At 46.0% G+C, this 20,979-nt stretch overlaps 1 protein-coding gene across 1 annotated transcript in view; it reads right to left on the minus strand.

The window, feature by feature from the left end:
* Positions 1 to 8,772: 8,772 nt before the first annotated feature.
* Positions 8,773 to 20,979, minus strand: part of PPM1D (protein phosphatase, Mg2+/Mn2+ dependent 1D) — a 59,662-nt gene continuing 47,455 nt past the window's right edge. The window contains exons 4-6 of the mRNA XM_029612020.1: positions 17,623 to 17,813; positions 17,056 to 17,298; positions 8,773 to 11,908 (exon numbers count right to left, since the gene is read on the minus strand). Coding sequence (XP_029467880.1) covers positions 11,360 to 11,908; positions 17,056 to 17,298; positions 17,623 to 17,813 — 983 coding nt within the window. The 3' untranslated portion in view covers positions 8,773 to 11,359. The remainder of the gene's footprint in view (positions 11,909 to 17,055; positions 17,299 to 17,622; positions 17,814 to 20,979) is intronic.

The following is a 20,979-nucleotide window of genomic DNA, read 5'->3' on the forward strand; positions in this document are numbered from 1 at the left end:
ACAATTTACTTTGATGAACACTTATGCTCCTAATGCTTCACAGGCTTCCTTTTTTGAACACCTGAATGACATTGTGCAAGCCAACTTAGAGGGTCATCTAATAATGGCGGGGGATTGTAACATCCCTATTAACCCTAAACTTGATGTCTCATCTGGAAGGAGTTCCGTTCCCAGGAAAGATAGACAACATTTTGTTACCTACCTCCGTCATTTTCAATTGGAAGATACTTGGCAATTCCTTAACCCTAAACAGAGGGAGTACACTTTCTACTCCAAGCCACACAATTTGTACTCAAGACTGGATTATATATTTGTGGACAAAGGTCTTTTACATAGGGTACTGCAGGTCCACGTAGATTCTATCACCTGGTCGGACCATGCGCCGCTGTGGGTGGAGCTCTCCTTCCCAGCTTATGACAGGGGACAACGATTTTGGAGGTTAAATGATAGTCTGCTCGATGACAAGCCATTTCTTGAACAGTGTTGGCAAAGTATTAACGAGTATTTGATGTTTAACTCGACACCTGATATTTCACCTATTATGGTATGGGACTGTTTAAAAGCAGTGCCACGGGGGTCCCTTATCACCAGAGCCTCTCATGTTAAGAAATCCGAGTGGCAAATGCGGCAGTCGCTTACTGACCGCCTGTTAGTGTTGGAGAAACAACATAAGCGTAGTACTTCTAGTATAGGTGTAGCAGATATCGAGCACTGCTGGTCCCAGATTGCAGCGTTAGACGCTACTAAAATAGCGTTTGACCTAGAGCGGGCTGAACAAGCCTACTTCGAGGGAGGGAATAGGGCCGGAAAGCTACTTGCGAATAAGTTAAAGGCGCAGCGATTGCAGAATCTTATTACTAAAATCAAAGATGAACAGGGACGAATGCTTACTTCTAATGAGGATATTAGCGCTTTCTTCGCTTTTATGAAACTTTATATCAAGGTAACTCTGCCATTACTAATCCAGACATAGCAGCTTTTCTGCAGGATGTCTCTTTGCCGACCCTGTTGGAGAATCAAAGTGCATGCTTAGATGCAGAAATCACTGTAGAGGAAGTTTCTTACGCTATCAAACAATTAAAGGTGAGCAAGTCACCTGGTTTAGACGGGTTTACAGCCCGTTTCTATCAGAGCTTTGCTGGAGAGCTTTCGGCTCCTCTCTCTAGGATGTTTAATGCCCTACGAATAGAGAGTAAGCTGGCTCCTAATTCCAACGTTGCTGGCATCACTATCATAGCTAAACCGGGACGTGACCCTACCCAGTGCGGATCGTATCGACCCATATCCCTATTGAATATTGACCACAAGTTACTGGCTAAAATCTTGGCTAGTAGGCTGAATAAGTTTATTGCTCAATTAATACATTTGGATCAGGCTGGCTTAATTCCAGGGCGCATGGCATCTGATATTGTTAGGAAAATTCTGGATTCCCTGTGGTGGGTTAAACGATGTAATTCCCCCTATTTACTGATGGCTGTGGACGCGGAGAAAGCCTTTGATCTGGTCCATTGGCCATTTCTTTTTCAAGTTCTTGAACTGATGGGTTTTGGTCATTTCTTTATCAACTGGATGCAAACACTGTATAATGAGCCGAAAGCTTGCATCAAGAACGGAGGATATTCCTCTTATTTTACTGTAGGTCAAGGGACCAGGCAGGGGTGTCCCCTTTCACCTTTATTGTTTGCTATTTTTATTGAACCTTTGGCTCAGAAAATTAGAAATTCATCAGAAATAACTGGTATTCAGGTGGGGGATTTCTCAACTAAGCTGGCTATGTTTGCCGATGATGTGATATTGATGCTCACCAACCCCGCGAGCTCTCTGCCTGCTGTGGTAGCCATTATAAAATCTTATAGTAGGGTGTCAGGCTACTCTATTAATTGGGAAAAAACTGAGATTTTAAATGTATCTTTGTCAGATGCCCAAGTGTGTAACCTTAAAGCGGCCTTCCCTTTTCGGTGGGCAAAGGATAAGATAAAATATCTGGGTGTATATATTGGAGTGCATACTGATATCTTTAGCCTCAATTACCCTCCCCTGTTAACAAAGATGTATAAAGAGTTGGAGGAGTAGAGCCGTTACCACATATCATGGCTGGGCCGGATCGCCACTTTTAAAATGAATGTTCTACCTCGGCTTTGCTATTTGTTCCAGACGCTTCCTATTCACATTCCCACACCTATAATGGTGAAATGGCAACGCCGCTTTATGAAATTTATTTGGCAGGGCAAGCAACCACGAGTTGCGCGGTGTACTGTACCGTCCAAGGGCTCATGGGGGTCTAGCAGTACCGAATTTGGTATGGTACTATGCGGCGGCACAGCTGCGAGTGGTGACTGAATGGCATGGGCAGGGGAGGGGGGGAGCAGTGGATTGACATAGAACAGAAACTGGTGGGATGCCCCTTTTACACGTTAATCTGGCGCCCGCGGTCTGAATGGCCTAGAATATTGGATTTACCAACGCCAGTGCATAACACCTTGCAGATCTGGGATGCCTGGCGTAGGGTATTGATTGGTGATAGAATGGGCTCCATAAACTCATCCCCTTTCTTTAATCGGGATTTTCTGAAGGGACAGGCTTAGTGGATCTTTAAAGATTGGCTCAGGAAAGGTATTCGCTCATGTGGGCAACTTTGGGAAAATAATGGGTGGGTTCCCTTTGATGCCCTTCAGACCAGATATGGCTTAGCCGCAGGGGAACTTTACCATTATTTGCAGCTTCGCAGTTATGGGGCTAAGTCCAGCCTGCAACAAGATTTGCAATCCCCGGTTTCTCTTTTTGAAACATTTTGTAAGGAGGTGGATAAGGTTCCTCGCCTCCTCTCTAAGATTTATAAAGTGTTAAATAGTGATCTAAAGACTACCCCGTCTTATGCGGGTGCATGGGGAGATCTTAGATGAAGATTTTTGGGCAGACACGTATTCTACCATGGGGAAAGGCATGATTTCCGCTTTCCTAGTGGAAAACGGGCTGAAATTGATGTACAGATGGTACTATACACCTGTATGCCTCCACCGCATAAACGCAGCCATCTCAGATAGATGTTGGAAAGGGTGTGGGGGAGAAGGGACCTAAGGTATGGGAATCGGTGGCGGGTTGGGTGTCAGACATTCTGCAGATCCATGTTGTATTTACCCCTCAGATGGCTCTGCTGAATGGGGATTCCTTGCTGGGGGATACATACAGTTCGCAGTTTATTAGGTTTGTGGCGACAGCAACCAGGTGTGAAATAGCATCTCTTTGGAAAACTCCTTTGGGGCCCACCCTAGCCACAATTCAGGCAAGAGTGGACAAGATTTTTGTATTGTGTAAAATTACTGCTCATAAACGTGGGAAGTTAGGGCCCTTTCTGAATGTTAGGCAAAAGTATCTAGAATGGCGGGATACACGAGCATCGGGTTGAAGGCTCCTTTGCACTCTCTGCTGATTCAGTATTTGTTATTGACTGTTAGTTGCATGTAAGGGTTAGATATGCCGGGAGGGGTTAACAAAAAATAATGTGGAGACAATTATTTTGTATATTGTTTATTATGTTCCTAAATACATGTATTCATTATTGATGTACATTCATGTTCTTGTCTCCAATAGGATTAAATGGTCAATTTTCTCAGTGGAAAAGGGTAAACAGTGGAGTGCCTCAGGGATCTGTACTTGGACCGGTGCTTTTCAATATATATATATATAAATGATCTGGAAAGGAATACGACGAGTGAGGTTATCAAATTAGCGGATGATACAAAATTATTCAGAGTAGTTAAATCACAAGCAGACTGTGATACATTACAGGAGGACCTTGCAAGACTGGAAGATTGGGCATCCAAATGGCAGATGAAATTTAATGTGGACAAGTGCAAGGTGTTGCATATAGGGAAAAATAACCCTTGCTGTAGTTACACGATGTTAGGTTCCATATTAGGAGCTACCACCCAGGAAAAAGATCTAGGCAACATAGTGGATAATACTTTAAAAGCGTCGGCTCAGTGTGCTGCAGCAGTCAAAAAAACAAATAGAATGTTAGGAATTATTAGGAAGGGAATGGTTAATAGAACGGAAAATGTCATAATGCCTCTGTATCGCTCCATGGTGAGACCGCACCTTGAATACTGTGTACAATTCTGGTTGCAGCATCTCAAAAAAAGATATAGTTGCGATGGAGAAGGTACAGAGAATGGCAACCAAAATGATAAAGGGGATGGAACAGCTCCCCTATGAGGAAAGGCTGAAGAGGTTAGGGCTGTTCAGCTTGGAGAAGAGACAGCTGAGGGGGGATATGATAGAGGTCTTTAAGATCATGAGAGGTTTTGAACGAGTAGATGTGACTCAGTTATTTACACTTTCGAATAATAGAAGGACTAGGGGGCATTCCATGAAGTTAGCAAGTAACACATTTAAGACTAATCGGAGAAAATTCTTTTTCACTCAACGTACAATAAAGCTCTGGAATTTGTTGCCAGAGAAGGTAGTTAGTGCAGTTAGTGTAGCTGGGTTCAAAAAAGGTTTGGATAAGTTCTTGGAGGAGAAGTCCATTAATGGCTATTAATCAATTATACTTGGGGAATAGCCACTGCTATTAATTGCATCAGTAGCATGGGTTCTTCTTAGTGTTTGGGTAATTGCCAGGTTCTTGTGGCCTGGTTTTGGCCTCTGTTGGAAACAGGATGCTGGGCTTGATGGACCCTTGGTCTGACCCAGCATGGCAATTTCTTATGTTCTTCTGACTTGGAAGAAGAATCCGCCGACCAGTTGCAAAGCCACAGGAGACGCCTTGCCGACACCACCGAGACCATGGATCTCGTCAGGACCCTGAACAGGCCATACAAGGCGTCTGCTCCGTATGCTATGGCAGACTGTAAGCGGTCAGCCTGGGCAGCTTCCTCGGGCGGCAAGGCTTGTGAGGTGAGTAGCTGCTGGACCCAGCGGAGACTTGCCCTTTGTGCGAGAGAGCTACAGATGACAGCGCGCATTCCCAGCGCCGAGACTTCAAAGACTCTCTTGAGGTAAATTTCCAACTTCCTGTCCTGAAGATCCCGTAGGGCTGTGCCACCCGTAACCGGGATAGTAGTTCTCTTGGTGACCGCCGAGTCCACTTTCGGGACCTTGATCAACTCCAGGCAGTCCCTCCAGGAGTGGATAAAGCCTCTCTGTGGCTCGTCTGACCTTCATTGAGGATTTGGGAGTATCCCATTCTCTAGCCAAGAGCTGTAGAAAGGTGGAATGTGTGGGGAAGGCCCGGGACAGAGGACGCAGCCCGGCCAGGACCGGGTCCCCCTTCTTGGTTGACAAGGCGACGGCTGGGGCGGAGGGAGCAGGCGGCTCGGGCGGAGGATCCAGGTCTAGCTCCTGAAGAATCTGGGGGATGAGATTGTCAAGCTCCTCCCTCCGGAAGATGCGGAGGACCCTCGGGTCATCCCTGTCCAGCTGTGCCTCCGGGAGAGTAGTATCCGGATGATCTGGGGGATCCCCCCTGATCCGGAAGAGCACCCACCCCTGGCAGCAAGGGTGGTGCAAAATGAACTCTGGGGGCCCCATGGGGGGACCCTGGTGCCCCCCTCCATGTCCGGGGTCCCCTGCTGTGCGTCCACTAAACGGGGGTCTTGGCGGTAGGTGGGCCTGGCGTGGGCGCCCTGGGAGCTTCCAGGCGCTGCAGATATGCGTTGTGCATGAGCACAATGAACTCTGGAGAGAAGAGCGGAGGACCCGGAGGGGGGGCGATAACGGGATCATCTGAGGGAATCTGGCCACTGAGGGCCTCCACCGGTGTCAGAATCGGGGGAGAACTGCCCCGAGAATCCTGCTGCTCCTCCTCTGAATGCTGGGAATCGCAATCCAGGTGATTCAAAATGGCCACTGTTCCCGCCGAATGCGAAGGGGCCGGTCCACGCTGCCCAGACCGCGTGGAGGCACGGAACGAAAAGTTGCTCAGCGGCCCTGAGGTGCCCTCCCCACCGGGGAGGCACCTAGAACAGATGCCCTCACGGGATATCCTCGACCCCGGCTCGCCACAGGCCGAGCAACGGGACGGCCGTGGCATGCTCTCCAGCGGCCGGGGGAGAAGGGGGGCGGGAAAGTATGCCTCCGCTACCCGCAAGTGCCCCGGAGGCAGCAGGGGAATCTCCCCTCCCTGCTGCAGCGGCCCCGGGGAAAGAAAACGTCTCGGGGCCGTGGGGCAGGAGTCGGCACAAAGGGGAGAGGCTGGCACCACCAGCTTCCACCAAAGCAGCCAGCCGTGCAAGGTGATCCACTGCCCAAGCACCTAAGCTAGGGAGAAAAACCAAGGTAAACAGAACAAAAAATCAACCGGCACACTTACCCCAGAAGAGGAGGGAGGGAGTAGGAGGAGAGAAGTGAACTAGGCAGCTCAGCCTGCAAGGCACAAACCGCAACTCCCCTTTACCTTGTAATACTTTTTTTTTTTTGATAAGCTAACTTGATCCAAACTTAACAGAGTAATAAAGAATTGAAGAAAACTAGGCTTCTTCCAGGGGAAGTGCAGTTCCCCTACTCCTATCTGCTGGAGTCAGAAAGATATTGAGCTCCTGCAGAGAGTGCACTGGCTTATATGTCATCACCCTCCGAAGCCTTGTCTGACTCCATCTGCTGGACGGGGGACATAACCCACCGTCTGGACTGATCCTGGTACGTACAGGGAACCAGAATACTTTCAAATAATTATAAAATTAAACACTGGTTAATACGTGCTTGATCTGTAAAGATAAAAACCTCACGGAGAAACGATAAGGAGATGAGAAGGGGAACCAGGGGTTCAGTTGCTTGCATCTGCTGGGAGACAGAAATACTGAAGGGAGCAGGGGAGGTTCTATCCTATTATGGGATGCATTTTCAGTTCCAGTCTGTCTCCATCTACTGAGCAGGATGCACAACCCATGGTCTGGACTGATCCGGGTACATACAAGGAACCCCAATATTTAAAAAAGGCTCCAGGGGTGATCCGGGAAACTACAGACCGGTTAGCCTGACTTCAGTGCCAGGAAAAATAGTGGAAAATGTTCTAAATATCAAAATCACAGAACATATAGAAAGACATGGTTTAATGGAACAAAGTCAGCATCGCTTTACCCAAGGCAAGTCTTGCCTCACAAATCTTCACTTTTTTGAAGGAGTTAATAAACATGTAGATAAAGGTGAACCGGTAGATGTAGTGTATTTGGATTTTCAGAAGGCGTTTGACAAAGGTCCTCAAGAGAGGCTTCTAGGAAAAGTAAAAAGTCATGGGATAGGTGGCGATGTCCTTTCGTGGATTACAAACTGGCTAAAAGACAGGCGAGTAGGATTAAATGGACAATTTTCTCAGTGGAACGGAGTGGGCAGTGGAGTGCCTCAGGGATCTGTATTGGGACCCTTACTTTTCAATATATTTATAAATGATCTGGAAAGAAATACGAGTGAGGTAATTAAATTTGCAGATGATACAAAATTGTTCAGAGTAGTTATAATCACAAGCAGATTGTGATAAATTGCAGGAAGACCTTGTGAGACTGGAAAATTGGGCATCAAAATGGCAGATGAAATTTAATGTAGATAAATGCAAGGTGATGCATATAGGGAAAAATAACCCATGCTATAGTTACACAATGTTAGGTTCCATATTCGGTGCTACCACCCAAGAAAAAGATCTAGGCATCATAGTGGATAACAATGAAATCGGTTCAGTGTGCTGCGGCAGTCAAAAAAGCAAACAGAATGTTGGGAATTATTAGAAAGGGAATGGTGAGTAAAACGGAAAATGTCATAATGCTCTGTATCGCTCCATGGTGAGACTGCACCTTGAATCTGTGTACAATTCTGGTCGCCGCATCTCAAAAAAGATATAATTGCAATGCGCAAGGTACAGAGAAGGGCGACCAAAATGATAAGGGGAGTGGAACAGCTCCCCTATGAGGAAAGACTAAAGAGGTTAGGACTTTTCAGCTTGGAGAAGAGATGGATAAGGGGGGATATGATAGAGGTGTTTAAAATCATGAGAGGTCTAGAACTGGTAGATGTGAATCAGTTATTTACTCTTTCAGATAATAGAAAGACTAGGGAGCACTCCATGAAGTTAGCATGTGGCACATTTAAAACTAATCAGAGAAAGTTCTTTTTCACTCAACGCACAATTAAACTCTGGAATTTGTTGCCAGAGGATGTGGTTAGTACAGTTAGTATAGCTGTGTTTAAAAAAGGATTGGAGAAGTTCTTGGAGAAGTCTGTTACCTGCTATTAATTAAGTTGACTTAGAAAATAGCCACTGCTATTACTAGCAACGGTAACATGGAAGAGACTTAGTTTTTGGGTACTTGCCAGGTTTGGCCACTGTTGGAGACAGGATGCTGGGCTTGATGGACTAACCCAGCATGGCATGTTTTCATGTTCTTAAATTTAAAATACTGATTCCGCTCTGATTCCAGTAAATCTTGTGTTGTCAAAACACAGTGTGTGTATTACAGCTGTGTTAGCATAGCACAGTAATCTCAAGTAATCTTAAAACATGAATGATCTGAGGAGTTGCTTTAATCTTCTTTTCAGAACTGCAATTCAGTAGGTGTGGATGAGTTTTGTATCAAAAAAAGGAAAAAAAAAAAAAGTGGAAGAAAAGTATACCCTTCTAACAAAAAAAGGAGGTGTATTTCACCCCCAAAATTTCAGGTCTATTTATGTATGGGAAGATCTCCAACCTATGCTGACACAGCAAAAGCCATAGATACAACCCTGGTGAAGCACACCTAAACATACAAAACCCAGTTTAAAATAAAACAAGATCAGCAGCCCTCAAAGTGAACAGGCCATTGGTTTTTATTTAGGTGAACTGATAGTACATAAGGTCCACATACTCCATAAGAACTGAATTTTTTTCAAATACAAAATAATTTAAGAACATTTCATGGTAAATTAGCAGCACCTTCAATTATTGGAATAGCAAGAAAGCTCATACCCTCCCTCCTTGGCCAATACTATAAACAGCCCTGGTGATAATGCCACAACTGCTTATCATGTATGTTTGGTAAAAAGTACATATTAAACTGTTCTTGAATACTTGGATGATTTAATACAAAAGTACTCTTTGGTCCCCTTTCATCAATTTATTCAGATTGCTAGAAGCTGTGGCTATCCTAGTCTTCAACTTTTACCACAGTGCATCTAGAGACAGGAAGCACCCCTCAGGGACAAAATGTAATTAAACTCAGGAGCAAATAAATAAGGCAGAATGAGTAAGAGCTGAGTGGACCAGATGACGTTTACAACACACACCAAGGACTGCAACATGAAGGATCCCATACCCTGAGAGTTTTCTTTTCCTAGCACCTTTCAGTTTAGCTATGTTGAAATAGTGCTTTTATATATTAACTTAGTCCTTAGCCCCCTGCATATTGCACCCACTAACATTAAAAACCTCCCTTCCCCTTGTCAAGCAAGTTAAAGTTTACCTCCAAGGGAGCTAAGTGAAACACTATATGGGGGTTGTGCACTTTAGAAATACATTTTGAATAGTGAGAAAGAAGTTTGGAAGCATGGGAGTAGGAGGGCTGCAGAACATTCGATTTCTTACAGAGGTCCTCTGCCCACTTGGACAGACATTCACTGTCACTGGAAGAACAAGTGTAGCTAAGTAACTGATCACTCACATAACATCAAAACTAGAGAGAAGGAAGGAAGGAAGGTAGGGTCCCGTCCCCCCCATGATTGGATCCAGCACCGTGGTGCAGAAGACCTGAGCTGAAATCTCCTACTCAGTGGGGCAGGCAGGGCTTGACTCCATCAAAGGTGATGTGGGGGAGCATGCCACCTGGAACTGAAGAATTGTAAAAGGGATAAAACAGAGATGGCTTTCAAAAAGTGCTTACAATATAATGACATAGAAAAGAACCATAAAATAGACTGAGAGTTCAAGAGACCCACCTTCCTAGTCACAGGTTTGATTCCTCAGATCTATGACAGTACAAATTGCACTCTGTGGCTCTGCAAATAGAACAAGGCTCCCTTCAGGGGTAGCAATATGGGGAAAAAAAAAAGTGAAAATAACTAACTAAAAACTTGCAGACAATATCCTCTCCGGGCAATCAAAAAGCCCCTTCGATTAGCCATCCAGTATTGCCTACCAACAGTGAACAACTTCACCACCTAAATGGCACCCTGCCAGCTCTCACTGCCCCATGAAAGCCCTGTGTATGGCACAGCCACAGGGGATGCAGCAGGTGTGCGCCAGCAAGTCAGAGCAGATGTGGTTTTTTTTAATAACTCAAAAACAAATATAAAAAACTGGAAAGGATAAACAGAGAAATATTGATTGCAGAGACGGGGATACAGTCCTTTGTAATGAAATCAAATTTCCAAGGGACAAAAAAAAAGGTATCCATGCAGAAACAGAGCGGCATGTGCAGTGACCACATGATGGCACCATGCCTCCATGAATGGGAAGGTTCCTGCACTGCATCCTCATGGCCAGTATATCCAAAGTAAAAACTGCTCATCCCTGCTTCAGGAATAATGAACTGAGGAGGAGAGGTAACCTCCTGCCATTATAAGTGCACTTCCTTCACAGAGCTTCCAGGCTCTGTCAAGCCCAAGAACCTCAAGTCCGGGCATGGCCGTACTTTGCATTCGTGCAGCACCACAGACTGGTCGGGCAGGCTTTAATCTTCCTTGCTATCCAGAATGTTTTTATTTTCTTGACCAGACAGATCAAAGTACAAAGATACAGAACTAGTATTTTCTCTCACAGGCAGATATTATGAAAATACACACTTTATCCTCTGCTTGAATAATGATTTTAAAATCTTGTCAAATCATCTGCCTTGCAAGTCAGTACAAAACCAGACCTTCAGACTAGGTGGGGAAACGAAGATAAAATTGATGTCATAAAATGCAATACACACACACATATATATATATATATATATATATATATAATTTTGTAGGTTTGTTTTTTTGTTTAAGACTCCATTGGCATTTATACAAGGTGGAGGCAGGGGAAAAATAAGGAAAGATTAGTGTTTGTATGAAAGGGGCACAAATTTATACACACACACACTTTTCAAAGACAAACCTATGCAGCTACAAAACTTACAGTTGTAATGAGCGAGAACACACACACACACACAGGGCCTGGATAAAATGCTCAGACACCCATAAAATGTCTTTCCTACTTTATAAGAGTTTTAGGCTCCTTGGAGTGGCAGAAATCCAGCCGCCCACAACCATAAATCCCCCTAAAAAAAAAAAAAAAAAAAAAAAAACCTTACAAAATTGACTACCAGTTTCCATCAGCAAGTCGGCTTGGGATCAGGTTCCTACCACCCTAAGACTTCCGTAACAGCTTTGAAGGTCTGTTGTTGTGTAGTGCGCCTCAGGCAGCTCCTCAGCAGACGCAGATTGTCTTTCTGTGCTGGTGCAGCAAGGGGTTGCCGAGCTTCTTCTGCCCCCGGAGGCTGCGGCGCATGATGAGCTTATCTGAGGCTTTACGCTTTGGGGTGTTGGAAGGGCTCTCCTGCTGGGCACTGCTGACTCGGACTAGGTTGCGCCGTGGTTTCTTCAATGCTGGACCTGAGTTAGATTCCTCCAGTGTCCTTTTAAAAGCTCCCGTGGACGTTTTCTCGGCTTCTGCATTTTTTGTTTGGCTGCTGGGAGGTGTCCTGAGGAGTTTTGGGTCTGCACTAGTGTGTGCAGAATTGGAAGGGGCGAGGCAGACAGAGGCCCCACTTCTGTGTGGTTCAAAGGTCCTCAAGGCTGAGGATTTGTTCTCTTCTACCGTTTCTGGGTCCCTGGAAGAGCTCCAGGCTGAATGCCACCCACATTTGCCGGCCTCACTCAGCCACTCTGCAGTTTTCTCAGAGTATGCGTTTCTGCGTACAAGGGTGGGAAGAGGTTCAGAACATGTAAATCTTGGCCACGGGTCCTCATCTAGAACCTGTAAAGGCAAGCAGAAACCAAGCAATTATTCAGAGAATTATGCCACATTCATAAACCTTCACTTACAAGGACAGTCAGTCCCTCATCTACAGGCCATGGAAGAGTTCACCAACGGGAAGGCCTAGAAACAAGTCAGCTAATGCCTCTGCTACAAAAGGTTTCTGGTGCAGGAAAATTCTACCTCAAATGCTTGGGCTGCTGACAAGTTCAGATTTTGTAATGAACCAAAAAAAGACATAATGAAATCTTTATTGTATTATTTTTCCATACTGGCTGCTTCACAGCTTCCCAACTTTTAATTTTTAAGACCAATAAGGCTGGTGCTCTAGCAACTTGATTAGCTGATAAAGATTGTTTGACAGGAGGAGGAAAAAAAAAAAAAAAGTGAGAGTGGCCTAGTGGTTACTGTAATGCATTAGGAATCAAGAACCCAAAGTACAAACCCCACTTTTGCCTCAGGAAGTCTTTAGCTCCTCACTCAAATTACAAGCTCTTTAGGGCAGGGATGTAACAGTATTTAAAAAAAAACCAAAACTCCAAAATGCTTACAGAATTGCTGCAGACGTCCCAACTGGTTCTGGGGAGGACTTTGATTTAACTAGTTTTGCCATTTTAATATATATATATATTTATTTATTTTTTGGCTCCCGACAGCCCCTCCCCCCCCCACCCCGGGATGCAAGCCGAGCAAAGGCCCTCCCTGGAGAGCCGGACGCAGACCGACCCGCACACGTGGCAAACGGACGAACGCGGCATCGAGTCGTGACAGGAAAATAAAGACAAAATAAATTAAAGAAAATTCAATGAAAATTCAATGAATAAACAGCTAAACGAAAGGCAAATACCACACTGCGACAGGGAGTGAAGGAGAGAGCCGACGCGGGAGAAAACGAAAGCAAAACTTTTATTAAATTATAAAAACTTGCCCGGCTGTGGTCCAAGTTGCTGATCCCTTTGGGTGGAGTGAACCGGGCTCCCCGGTGTCGCACCCAAGCTGCTAAGTAGATAAGTAGGTCCCTCGACCCTGTGAAGCAGCTGCCTCAGACCAGCATGGGATGGCTCTTTCAGAACCTAACGACCACTGTGCTGCCACAAGCTCCTTTCTTTTATACTCTTTTTAAATAAAGCTGAAATAATCCAGAAACAAAAGACAAAAAAGTCCCCTAAACTAACTAAACACAAGATAATCAGCTTAAGCACACAGCCCAGACTGTAGGTTTGGCACCTCTCCCATCTGCTGGAGACAGAAGAATACTGCCCGACTGTAGGTGGCACAAGCCTATTTATAGGCAGAGTTTGGTTTGATAACTGCTCTGTCTCCATCTGCTAGAGCAGGAGGGCAAAACCCAGGAGTCTGGGCTGATCTGGGTACGTACAGGGAATGGATATTCGCAACACTATACAGCAACGGTAAGTATTCAGATACAGTAAGTCCCTGCCCGAAAGAGCTTATAGTCTCAAGTGGGTACCTGAGGAAAAGGAAGATAAAGGGACTTGCCCAAGGTCACAAGGAGGGTCACAGTGGGAGAGGAAGATTTGAACCCTGCTGCCCTGCCTGCTCCTCTAACCTCTAGGCTGCTGTTCCTTAACTACTGACAAGCAAACGTCTGAGTCAATGCCATGATCCATCTGCACACTGGCATATTTTATGAATGGGTGAAGAGGGCGGATGAGACAGTTTAGGGATGTCACTGCTGCTTGCACCTGAATCCCGGCTCAATTACTGTCTGGCTCCGTATCAAGCAAACTTAAAAGTGTTCTAATCTTATTTTTCCTATTTTTCAAAAGGCACTAGGGAACATCAAAGCAGTGTGCAGCTATTCAAATCCATTGTAACCAGTAATTCTGAAACTTCCTTAGCAACAGCGGACAAGACAGGTGCTTGAAAAGGCTTCTGTTCACAGTAACGGGACAAGGTTCTAGTTACAAAGGAAAGCTCTGTAAGGACGTTTCCCCCCCTTTTACGAAGAAGCTTAAAAATCGGCAAGCACAAATGCAATCCCTTTTGTAGTCTGTGCTGGAGGAGGAGAGTGGTCATGGGAACACACACGAGCGTGTCCTGCTTGGAAACGTAATATGACGAAGCACTAGCAGCAACACTGAACTTTCTGGTCAATTCCCCAGCGTTTCTCTCACAAAGAGGAGAAACGCTTTAGCTGTGCCCGCAGTGCAATATTTCCAAAAAGGTGCACACAAGCAGCAGTAGCACTCTCAATGCATCTGCAACCATTTTTGCTTTTAACTAGATTCATTTTGATAATTCTTTAAACTCATCTTTACCCCACAACCAGCATGTCACGGAAGAGAAACCCTGAAAGCAGCAGTGTCTGGAAACGTGTCACAGATATCACGCTCTGGCTTTCAACTGGTTTGCAGAAATCAATTCCAACTACGTTGGATTCAGTGTGCATGATGCAAATCTCGTGACCAGATGAAAGCTTACAGCTTCAAAATATACATTTCTAACAGTGGGCTACTGCTTCTTGCGCAACTCTATAACAGGAATGGATTAGTTTTAACCAACCAGTACAAAGACGTCACAATCCATGCTGCTCTTACTTACCCCTCCCCTTCCCATGTCCGATGCAGGCTTCTCCATGAGAAAGCACGAGAAGCCCTGCAAGTGATCTGCTACAATTTATCTAACAAGCAGGAAAAGGATGAATCCAATTTTCTAAGTTAATTTTTCTCCAACCAGTCCCTATAATCAGAAGTCTTTAGGAAATAGGGCTCTTGAGGATCTATTTACTAAAGGTTTTCTCCCACTGCCTCTCTATGGAGAGGCAGTGGTAATTCTCAACCACCTTCATTCTCTTCCTCAGTGTAAAACCGTGCGTCGACCTCAAAGGTTATGGAAAAACCTTTCATTATGGAAAAACCTTTCATTATGGAAAAACCTTTGAGGACGACGCACGGTTTTACACTGAGGAAGAGAATGAAGGTGGTTGAGAATTACCAGGAACGACTTTGAAGTTAAGTGAGAAGAAATTGAACAGTGGTAGCGTGCAGTTGCTTTGAGAGTCATTTGGAAGTTTGAGAGCTCGAACCTGTAACATCATTGTGAAAATATAGTAGTTTTACTGTGGAAGAAAAGGTGATGAGAACCAGTGAACATTCTTTGAAAGAATATATCCATGGTTGACGCCGGTAGAGACGAATTTGTGATGAGGCAAAGATATATGAAATAGAAGACATTGGTTTTTGTTGATGTTTGGTCTCTATGCAAGTATTCCCCTGAAGAAGCCAACATTGGCGAAACAAGGTCCTTGTCTGGATGGAAGATGGAACCATCAAAACAGAATACACCACTAATTTTTGTTAAGATTGATGGGCATAGCAGTAGTAATTAAGCTATGCAGATAAAAATGTTTAATAACTAAGTGGTGGATTCATTACAGAAGACCAAGTACAACACTAAAGAGAGAATAATAGTCCAATGAGGGTAAGATTGAGTTTAGTACTTAGGTGAGAATTGAGGGCTAACATTCATTGGACTGATTAGAAATTTTAATGTATGTTAAAATAATGTATTTGATATAATTTTGTACTAATATATTTGTAAGGTGAGTGTCAAAACACTAATAAAAAGTTGATATTTTTAAATATTGTGGGGTATTTAAATTGGATTATTATATGTAAGGAGTGCTAGTTGTCTCCCACGTTATTACGTTGGGGGTTCTTTTTGACATATATATATATATATATATATATATATATATATACATACACACATATATATACACATATCTCTATATCTATCTATATATCTACTAGCCATTAAGCCTGTAACAACGGGCTTACATTAAAACATTTTTTTTCGGTTTGGTTTTCGGAAACAGCACTCTTCCTTATTTCTTCTCCCTCACTCCCCCTTCCCCTCTGTCATTCACCTTGGTCATTCATCCTCCTTCCCCTCGGTCACTCACCCCCCTTCCTCCACTCACCTCCCTTCCTTCCCCTGCCCCCACTCAAACTCCTTTCCCTCAGTCTTATTCACCCTCTTTCTCCCACTGCCTCCCTCCCCTCTCACTGAAACCCCCTTCCTTCACTCTCACCTCCCCTCATTCTCACTCCCACTCCCTCCCCTCCTCAGTCACTCCACACCCTTTCCCAATCCCATCCCTCACTCTCATCCCCTCCCGTCCCCTCTCAGTCACTACTCTATGTGACTCACTCCTTCCCTTGTGGCAGGGCAGTCTGTTACTCTTGGCCTTTATTGGAAACTTTTTGTTTCTAATTTTCTTCCCCCCTGCCATTGATGCAGAGAGCAGTGCTGGAGCTGCATCAAAGTAAAGGCTTGCTTTGCTCTCTTTCTGGGAGACCTGTGCCTTTAAGAAATCCGCTCACGGACTTGAGAGGGAGGAGGGAGCAGGCTTTCACTTTTGTTGCTCTGCTTTGCAGGGAGTGGGGGTGGAGGGATGTCCATGTAAACTCTTCCCCTGGTGGCTGAGAGCCCCCCCCCTCCCCCCTCCTGCAGTTGCTGAATGTTTACTTGGCTTCTCCTTATCTGCAGGACTCAGGGGGCGGAGGCTGGCTGACTCAGGTCTTCTCAGTTCTGTTGTCTTCGCTGTGCGCCTGCTGCAGCTGCTTCTAATCTGTTCAGCTGGAGGTAAGGAGTAAGGCATTTGCTCCACGACTCTTCTTTCCTCCTCCTGTCCCTGTGCGTGACAGTCTGGCACTCCCTCCCTACCCCCCCCCCCCCCCCCCCCCGGCAGTGGAGGAGGAGGAGGGACGGGCTCAGGCTGTTAACATATCGGAGCGGCAGCTCCCTGCCCTTTCCTCCTCCCCTCTGTTGCTCAGAGTTCTCTGTGCCGCACATGCGTGGTAGAGCTGCTCTCTACTGCGCATTTGCGGCACGTCGGTCAGGGCTCATTTATCTAGTTAGATACCCAACTCCAGAGTGTGTGTGAGTGTGTGTATATCTATATCTATACATACATACACACACACACACACACTGGAGCTCAGGCACATGCACTATGGATATCCTGAAAACACAACTGGCTGTGAAGTCAATAGGACAAGTTTCAGTAGGCCTGCTACATATGCTAGATGACAGATCAGAACGAGGGCTTTGCAGTACTTTAAAAGGATCTGACCAATCACATACATGCTGCTTTTCCCCAGTGCTGCTGTAAACATTACCTTGATCGGAGGAGTGGAGCAGGGGGATGTTGACATCAGGTGTATTTCTTGGCTGTTGTAGCAAGGACTCTCTGCCAGGTTCAGGTGCAGCTCCTCCTCAATGTCATTGCCACCCTCTCTCTCTGACAGGGGAGAGATGCAAATGACGACGGCACTCGTGTTGTCTGCCCGGAGCATGCGCTGCCGCCAGCGCCCCAGTGCTCGGTTTACCAGCATTTTGGCACAGGACTGCCCAGGTTCCCCCTAGGTATGGGGAGCAAAAGGGCAAATGTTAGATTTGGATATCAAAACATCAAGTTACACAGACTTATGACCCATTATGTACCAAATTGTTTAAGAAGCTGTCCTCTAAATAGGACACTGGGACATAATGGATTCATGCAGAATACTTTGTCTGAAACTAGAAAAAAAAAAAAAAAAAGACTATTCTACACTACTTCTATCCCAAACTGAACAGCAAACTTCAGTCACTCAGTTCTGCCTCTCCCAACCCAGGGACTGGGGAATGAGGAAGGGAAGGGATATGCCTGGAAAGTTTAAAGTGGGAGGGTGACTACCAATGCTCACCATTAACCCCTTCCTCTCCTCCTGGTCCTGACACATGGAGACTGCATCCTGTGGAGGGATCATGTTCCAGAGCCCATCGCTGCCCAGAATAATGTACTTGTGCCGCTGAGGGTCGATGGTGTACACACTGGTGTCTGGCTCAGGAGACACCACAAACTCGCCACTGTAGAAATCATAACTCCACAGATCACCTGGGAGGAGCAGGGAAAGTGAAATGGTTTTGACATGGTGATGAGAGTCATATTCAATCCATATGCAGTAAAATCAATCTGTTGGGTGGCTCTACTTCCCTTGGATATACACTTACAGATATACAAGTCTGTGAAAAGATGAAGTAGGGGGACATAGATGAATTACTTTTCAGAGTTCTGAAATCTCACAGCTAGTATTGGTCACACTTTATAAGCTATTTATTTGAAGGTGACAAGAGTCCAAGTGTGTGCACTCTCTCCAGTGGTGCCTGAATCCTTAACTGCCCTGCTGTACAAGCAGGACAAAAAAAAAAGCACGCAGGATTACAAAAAGCAGAACAGAAATTAGACAGTTGACAAGGCATGTCACACTGCAATTACAGTAACAATGTAAAGAAAAGATCTAGAAGATAACGAGTCATGTTATGTATAAACCATCTATGTATAATTCCTTTTTTAGTAGCTCAACAGCAGTTTTTCCAATCTCCAAATATATATGCAGTGGTTTGTGTTTTGTTGATACAGTGGCAAAGGAAAATTAGTTTCTTACCTGATAATTTTCGTTCCTGTAGAACCAAGGATCAGTCCAGACTGCTGGGTTATGCCTCCCCTCCAGCAGATGGAGTCAGAGAGAAAAGCTGAAAGGCACCCCCTAGATATCCCTCAGTATATCTGATATCAAAGCAGAAGGAAACCAACCCTCTATAGCCCCACCACTGACTAGATCAAGTAGCAATGTCATCCAACAACCGGAACAAACTTGTCAACCTATAAACTGAACTAGAAATGAACTCAGAAACAACTTACAGTTTCATCTGCGGCAACACCTGCAATCACAACGTGAAGGTGTAGACTATTGAAAAGAAACATGAGCGGGCTCTCCGAAGATATAAACGTGGGCGGGTGTCTGGACTGATCCTTGGTACTACAGGAACGAAAATTATCAGGTAAGAAACTAATTTTCCTTTCCCTGTACGTACCAGGATCAGTCCAGACTGCTGGGATGTACCCGAGCCACCTTAAATGGGGTGGGACCCAGAGAGTCCCGCTCGAATCACGCTGCTCCCAAAGGACTCAACCAACGGGCCACGAACATCCATGCGATAATGCCTAGTGAAAGTATGCAAGGATTTCCAAGTGGCCGCCCTGCAAATCTCCTGGCAAGACACCAATTGGCTCTCAGCCCATGAAGCTGCCTGAGAACGCAGAGAATGAGCCTTCAGTCCATCGGGCACCGACTTACCACAACCAATGTACGTGGACGTGATTGCGGTTTTCAACCATCGTGCAATAGTCGTCTTGGAGGCCTGAAGGCCCTGCTTGGGACCATTCCACAACACAAACAAGTGATTCGATCTCCGAAACTCATTAGTCACCTCCAAATACCTCAGGAGAATACGACGGACATCCAAACGCCTCAAGTCCCGACCTTGAGAAGACTGTAGCTCCTCATCCGAGAAGGAAGGCAATTCCACCGTCTGATTAACATGAAAGGACGAGGCCACCTTAGGCAAGAAGGATGGAACCGTGCGCAACGACACACCTGACTCCGAAATACGCAAAAACGGTTCCCTGCACGAAAGAGCCTGCAGCTCCGAAACATGACGCGCTGAGGAAATGGCCACTAGAAAAATTGTCTTGAGAGTCAAATCCCTCAAGGAGGCCCGCCTACAGGCTCAAAGAGGGCAGTACAAAGACCACGAAGGACCAAAGTTTAAGCTCCAAGAAGGACAGGGCAACTTCACCGGGGGACGTAAGTTCCAAACTCCGCTCAAAAAACGAGCAACATCTGGATGACACGCCAGAGAGACAACGTCAACCTTGCCTCTCAGGCAACCCAGAGCCGCCACGTGCACCCGAAGAGAACTGTAGGCCAGACCCTTTTTCAAGCCAGCCTGTAAAAAGGTAAGGATATGCCTGATAGACGCTCGTCGCGGCGGCACCTTCAAGTTAGAGCACCACGAGTCAAAGACCTTCCACACTCTAGCATAGGTAAGAGTAGTTGAGGATCTGCGTGCCCGAAGCAATGTAGTAATAACCGCCTCGGAATACCCTTTCTTCCTCAACTGCCTCCGCTCATAAGCCAAGCTGCCAGACAGAAGCGATCCGCCCGATTAAAAAATACTGGACCCCAGCGAAGGAGATTCGGAAGGTGACCTAGACGCAGTGGCCCGTCCACCGCCAAATTTATGAGATCCGCAAACCATGGGCGTCTTGGCCACTCCGGAGCCACGAGAATCACCAGACCCCGATGGGATTCTATGCGCCGTAACACCTTTCCCACCAAGAGCCACGGAGGAAACACAAAGAAGAACGTGAAGAGGCCACTGAAGAACCAGTGCATCTACCCCTTCTGAGCCGTGCTCCCGCCTTCGACTGAAGAAGCGCGTCGCCTTGGTGTTCAGCGGAGTTGCCATCAAGTCCAAGCATGGCACTCCCCAGCGCCGAGTAATGAGAGACATTGCCTCAGTCGACAGCTCCCACTCTCCCGGATCTAGGTGCTGCCGACTGAGATAATCCGCCTGAACATTGTCCACCCCTGCAATATGGGTGGCCGCAATGCGGTCTAAATGACGTTCCGCCCAGGCCATCAACACGGACGCTTCGGCCGCCACCGGTCGACTCCTTGTTCCTCCTTGTCGGTTTATATATGCTACCGTGGTCGCATTGTCCGATAGAACTCTCACCGCCCGACCTCGTACCATCGGAAGGAACTGACGCAAGGCCAGACGAACCGCCCTGGTTTCCAGGCGATTGATGGACCACGTGGACTGGTGCGGAGACCATGTCCCCTGTACCGCCCGGGTCTGACACACCGCCCCCCAGCCGGAGAGACTGGCATCCGTCGTCACAACTATCCAAGGCGGAGGTTCTAAGTCCACGCCTTGAAGAAGATGTACCGGGCTCAACCACCAGCGGAGACTGGATCGGGCCGGCTCCAGCAATGGTAACACCATGTCGTAATCCTCGGACCTGTGATCCCAACGAGAGAGAAGGGCTCTTTGTAAAGGCCGCATATGCGCAAAAGCCCACGGTACCATCTCCAGAGTAGAAGCCATATGCCCAATGACCTGCAAATAATCCCAGGCCGTGGGTAACGGGAGATCCAACAGTTTTTGCACCTGTGCCATGAGATTGAGCATCCGCTGATGGGGCAGGAACACTT

Source organism: Rhinatrema bivittatum, chromosome 8, assembly GCF_901001135.1.
Source record: "Rhinatrema bivittatum chromosome 8, aRhiBiv1.1, whole genome shotgun sequence".
Taxonomy (NCBI): domain Eukaryota; kingdom Metazoa; phylum Chordata; class Amphibia; order Gymnophiona; family Rhinatrematidae; genus Rhinatrema; species Rhinatrema bivittatum.